Genomic DNA, 6,000 nt, shown 5'->3' on the forward strand with positions numbered 1-6,000 from the left:
GGAAATAAAAACAAGACGCCGCTCATTTCAGCAGATGGATGAATTCAGGGACTTGGATGTGACTCCTCTTCATTCCCTCACAATGGGGTGTGTGATTATATCCTGAAGGAAGAGTCTGATCCGCTGCCGAGGACGGATGATGAGGGTTATACAGAGAGACATCGCCGGAGACTGAGCCAATGTGTATTCTACACAGAGCGCCAAATCTCCAACATAAAGAGCCCTCTACTATCTGCACCGGATTATTTTATGTTTAGCTTTTTATTTTTTAATTACTTTCCATGGGCGGCCATATTATTGACATATCGTATATCGCCTTCATTTATAGACCGTACTGAGGGTGCGGGGGCTTTATGGCAGCTGCAATGAGGGGGGTCTAATACCAAAAATCTGCCAAAGACAATGAGAGTGATAAAGCACAGCAAAATATAGTCCTGTCTGTGTATATAGTGTCGCCATACTACTTATAATGATAATGAGAAGACTCTGATAGATCTCTCCCAGTCTATAAAGCAAAGATGGCAAGTGACCGATAGAAAACAGAAGATGTCGCAATATTGTGACTACTCTAGTGGTCAGTAAGAGAACTGCAAGATCTATAACAAATACCTGATATATAATAATATATCCCCTATAAAGATTCCTCATATCCCCTACCTGGCAAAAGCTGAGTAACTGGTATATAGGAGTAGTATTATAGTAGTTATATTCTTGTACATAGGAGCAGTATTATAGTAGTTATATTCTTGTACATAGGAGCAGTATTATAGTAGTTATATTCTTGTACATAGGAGTAGTATTATAGTAGTTATATTCTTGTACATAGGAGGTAGTATTATAGTAGTTATATTCTTGTACATAGGAGCAGTATTATAGTAGTTATATTCTTGTACATAGGAGCAGTATTATAGTAGTTATATTCTTGTACATAGGAGGTAGTATTATAGTAGTTATATTCTTGTACATAGGAGCAGTATTATAGTAGTTATATTCTTGTACATAGGAGGTAGTATTATAGTAGTTATATTCTTGTACATAGGGGTAGTATTATAGTAGTTATATTCTTGTACATAGGAGTAGTATTATAGTAGTTATATTCTTGTACATAGGAGTAGTATTATAGTAGTTATATTCTTGTACATAGGAGGTAGTATTATAGTAGTTATATTCTTGTACATAGGGGTAGTATTATAGTAGTTATATTCTTGTACATAGGAGTAGTATTATAGTAGTTATATTCTTGTACATAGGAGTAGTATTATAGTAGTTATATTCTTGTACATAGGAGTAGTATTATAGTAGTTATATTCTTGTACATAGGAGTAGTATTATAGTAGTTATATTCTTGTACATAGGAGCAGTATTATAGTAGTTATATTCTTGTACATAGGAGTAGTATTATAGTAGTTATATTCTAGTATATAGGAGCAGTATTATAGTAGTTATATTCTTGTACATAGGAGCAGTGTTATAGTAGTTATATTCTTGTACATAGGAGCAGTATTATAGTAGTTATATTCTTGTACATAGGAGCAGTATTATATAGTTATATTCTAGTATACAGGAGCAGTATTATAGTAGTTATATTCTAGTATATAGGTGCAGTATTATAGTAGTTATATTCTAGTATATAGGAGTAGTATTATAGTAGTTATATTCTAGTATATAGGTGCAGTATTATAGTAGTTATATTCTAGTATATAGGTGCAGTATTATAGTAGTTATATTCTAGTATATAGGAGCAGTATCATATAGTTATATTCTAGTATATAGGAGCAGTATTATAGTAGTTATATTCTTGTACATAGGAGCAGTATTATAGTATTATAGTAGTTATATTCTTGTACATAGGAGTAGTATTATATTAGTTATATTCTTGTACATAGGAGTAGTATTATAGTAGTTATATTCTTATATATAGGAGGTAGTATTATAGTAGTTATATTCTTGTACATAGGAGTAGTATTATAGTAGTTATATTCTTGTACATAGGAGTAGTATTATAGTAGTTATATCCTTGTACATAGGAGCAGTATTATAGTAGTTATATTCTTGTACATAGGAGCAGTATTATAGTAGTTATATTCTTGTACATAGGGGGTAGTATTATAGTAGTTATATTCTTGTACATAGGAGTAGTATTATAGTAGTTATATTCTTGTACATAGGGGGTAGTATTATAGTAGTTATATTCTTGTACATAGGAGTAGTATTATAGTAGTTATATTCTTGTACATAGGAGTAGTATTATAGTAGTTATATTCTTGTACATAGGAGTAGTATTATAGTAGTTATATTCTTGTACATAGGAGTAGTATTATAGTAGTTATATTCTTATACATAGGGGGTAGTATTATAGTAGTTATATTCTTGTACATAGGAGCAGTATTATAGTAGTTATATTCTTGTACATAGGAGTAGTATTATAGTAGTTATATTCTTGTACATAGGAGTAGTATTATAGTAGTTATATTCTTGTACATAGGAGGTAGTATTATAGTAGTTATATTCTTGTACATAGGAGCAGTATTATAGTAGTTATATTCTTGTACATAGGAGTAGTATTATAGTAGTTATATTCTTGTACATAGGAGGTAGTATTATAGTAGTTATATTCTTGTACATAGGAGCAGTATTATAGTAGTTATATTCTTGTACATAGGAGTAGTATTATAGCAGTTATATTCTTGTACATAGGAGTAGTATTATAGTAGTTATATTCTTGTACACATGAGGTAGTATTATAGTAGTTATATTCTTGTACATAGGAGTAGTATTATAGTAGTTATAATCTTGTACATAGGAGTAGTATTATAGTAGCTATATTCTAGTCCATAGGAGGTAGTATTATAGTAGTTATATTCTTGTACATAGGAGTAGTATTATAGTAGTTATATTCTTGTACATAGGGGGTAGTATTATAGTAGTTATATTCTTGTACATAGGAGCAGTATTATAGTAGTTATATTCTTGTACATAGGAGTAGTATTATAGTAGTTATATTCTTGTACATAGGAGGTAGTATTATAGTAGTTATATTCTTGTACATAGGAGCAGTATTATAGTAGTTATATTCTTGTACATAGGAGTAGTATTATAGCAGTTATATTCTTGTACATAGGAGCAGTATTATAGTAGTTATATTCTTGTACATAGGAGGTAGTATTATAGTAGTTATATTCTTGTACATAGGAGTAGTATTATAGTAGTTATAATCTTGTACATAGGAGTAGTATTATAGTAGCTATATTCTAGTCCATAGGAGGTAGTATTATAGTAGTTATATTCTTGTACATAGGAGCAGTATTATAGTAGTTATATTCTTGTATATATGAGGCAGTATTATAGTAGTTATATTCTTGTACATAGGAGTAGTATTATAGTAGTTATATTCTTGTACACATGAGGTAGTATTATAGTAGTTATATTCTTGTACATAGGAGTAGTATTATAGTAGTTATAATCTTGTACATAGGAGTAGTATTATAGTAGCTATATTCTAGTCCATAGGAGGTAGTATTATAGTAGTTATATTCTTGTACATAGGAGTAGTATTATAGTAGTTATATTCTTGTACATAGGGGGTAGTATTATAGTAGTTATATTCTTGTACATAGGAGCAGTATTATAGTAGTTATATTCTTGTACATAGGAGTAGTATTATAGTAGTTATATTCTTGTACATAGGAGGTAGTATTATAGTAGTTATATTCTTGTACATAGGAGCAGTATTATAGTAGTTATATTCTTGTACATAGGAGTAGTATTATAGCAGTTATATTCTTGTACATAGGAGCAGTATTATAGTAGTTATATTCTTGTACATAGGAGGTAGTATTATAGTAGTTATATTCTTGTACATAGGAGTAGTATTATAGTAGTTATAATCTTGTACATAGGAGTAGTATTATAGTAGCTATATTCTAGTCCATAGGAGGTAGTATTATAGTAGTTATATTCTTGTACATAGGAGCAGTATTATAGTAGTTATATTCTTGTATATAGGAGGCAGTATTATAGTAGTTATATTCTTGTACATAGGAGAAGTATTATAGTAGTTATATTCTTGTACATAGGAGTAGTATTATAGTAGTTATATTCTTGTACACATGAGGTAGTATTATAGTAGTTATATTTTTGTACATAGGAGTAGTATTATAGTAGTTATAATCTTGTACATAGGAGCAGTATTATAGTAGTTATATTCTTGTACATAGGAGCAGTATTATAGTAGTTATATTCTTGTACATAGGAGTAGTATTATAGTAGTTATATTCTTGTACATAGTTAGTATTATAGTAGTTATATTCTTGTACATAGGAGGTAGTATTATAGTAGTTATATTCTTGTACATAGGAGGTAGTATTATAGTAGTTATATTCTTGTACATAGGAGGTAGTATTATAGTAGTTATATTCTAGTCCATAGGAGGTAGTATTATAGTAGTTATATTCTTGTACATAGGAGTAGTATTATAGTAGTTATATTCTTGTACATAGGAGCAGTATTATAGTAGTTTTATTCTTGTACATAGGAGCAGTATTATAGTAGTTATATTCTTGTACATAGGAGTAGTATTATAGTAGTTATATTTTAGTATACAGGTGCAGTATTATAGTAGTTATATTCTAGTATACAGGTGCAGTATTATACCCGTCTTGACCATTATATTTCTGATTCCTTCCAGGACTGATTATCCATGAGGGACCTTCAGTTTATCGGATATTTAAGCGGTGGCAAGCTGTGAACCAGCAATGGAAAGTCCTCAACTATGACAAATCTAAAGATCTGGAGGATCAGAAATTAGGAACTAGCCAACGTACAAACCAACGCACTTCAACCCAGACTAATAACTCCACCACTACCACTGCTGGCACAGCAAATAATTCCACGCCTGGAGACAGTGGCGGACATGGGGCGACCATGTCTGACCATCACTGTGCTTACACTTTATTTCACATCCTCAGCCATCTCAGACCACATGAACAGAGGAGCCAAACTAGTACTAACAGAGAGTTTGTCATGAGAGTGACCACTGTCTGAGGTTACCTGAAGGCCTTATCTGGGAGATGTGTGCCTTGTCTTGAAAATCAATGCCTCAGCTAAACCTTCTTGAGGTTAGAAGGTGTCAAAGAGGTCATGGGATCTGTAGTGCTGGTCCAGCCCAGTCCATGGTTTATCCTAAAGTGCAATATGGACCGTTTCCTGATTACAGACGTAGTAGCATGACTATTGCACCCATTTGATGTGGAGGATCTTGCAGTCACCAAATCTACATGGGGGGAGTTTTAGTGACCCCATGTGACGTCCACCATTTTTCAGTTTCTGTATGCAAGCTGAGAATTTCCACTGTTACAAGTCTCTGCTCGGTTCTGGGCAGAAATACAGCATAAGCACAAAGGTGTTCTCTGTTCAATGTTTTTTGATAAGATAGACTCTGCGCTCCGGCCTGTGTCGGGGAGATTCTGTCTGTTTTATTTGGGGTTATCCCCTGGAGGTTTCTGGGGATTGCAGCTCAGAGTCAGTGTGCGGCAGGTAAAGCCTGGGCACTTCTGTCTTAGTATCTTCTCATCAGGATTGCATTTAGAGAATTTTGGCCGGATCTTTCTCTTACCTTCTATCATTTGGCTGATGGAGCGGAAAATTATTCGCCCCCATCTTTTGTAACATTATAAAAAGTTATTAGGAGATTTTCTAGCACAAATGATTTCCCCAAAGACGTAAAGGCCAAATCCCTAAACCCTGTCCCCTCCCCCGCATTACTGTAGGTGATTTCAATCTACTTCTCCTAATATTAACCCTGTGGCCGAGCTCCTCCAAGGCCATGACTATTCCCACCGCCTCTTATTAGATTTATATTCTGATTTCACTGTAACCCTTTGCTGCCCAGGTCTAGCACAAATCTTATCTGCAACCGGTGGAGATCTAGTCCGTTGCCCTGATCCTTCCTGAGTGCGACTCAGAGTCAGGCTGCAGCCATAAAGCCCAGACATTTCTGTA

The 6,000-nt window shown here is 33.0% G+C and overlaps 1 protein-coding gene across 1 annotated transcript in view; it reads left to right on the top strand.

Annotated features, from left to right (window-relative positions):
* The window catches only part of MARCHF4 (membrane associated ring-CH-type finger 4), a 76,086-nt gene extending 70,394 nt beyond the window's left edge, over nt 1–5,692 (top strand). The window contains exon 4 of the mRNA XM_075284675.1: nt 4,688–5,692. Coding sequence (XP_075140776.1) covers nt 4,688–5,043 — 356 coding nt within the window. The 3' untranslated portion in view covers nt 5,044–5,692. The remainder of the gene's footprint in view (nt 1–4,687) is intronic.
* The last annotated feature ends 308 nt before the right edge of the window (nt 5,693–6,000 follow it).

The sequence above is a fragment of the Leptodactylus fuscus genome, chromosome 8 (assembly GCF_031893055.1).
Source record: "Leptodactylus fuscus isolate aLepFus1 chromosome 8, aLepFus1.hap2, whole genome shotgun sequence".
Classification (NCBI taxonomy): Eukaryota; Metazoa; Chordata; class Amphibia; order Anura; family Leptodactylidae; genus Leptodactylus; species Leptodactylus fuscus.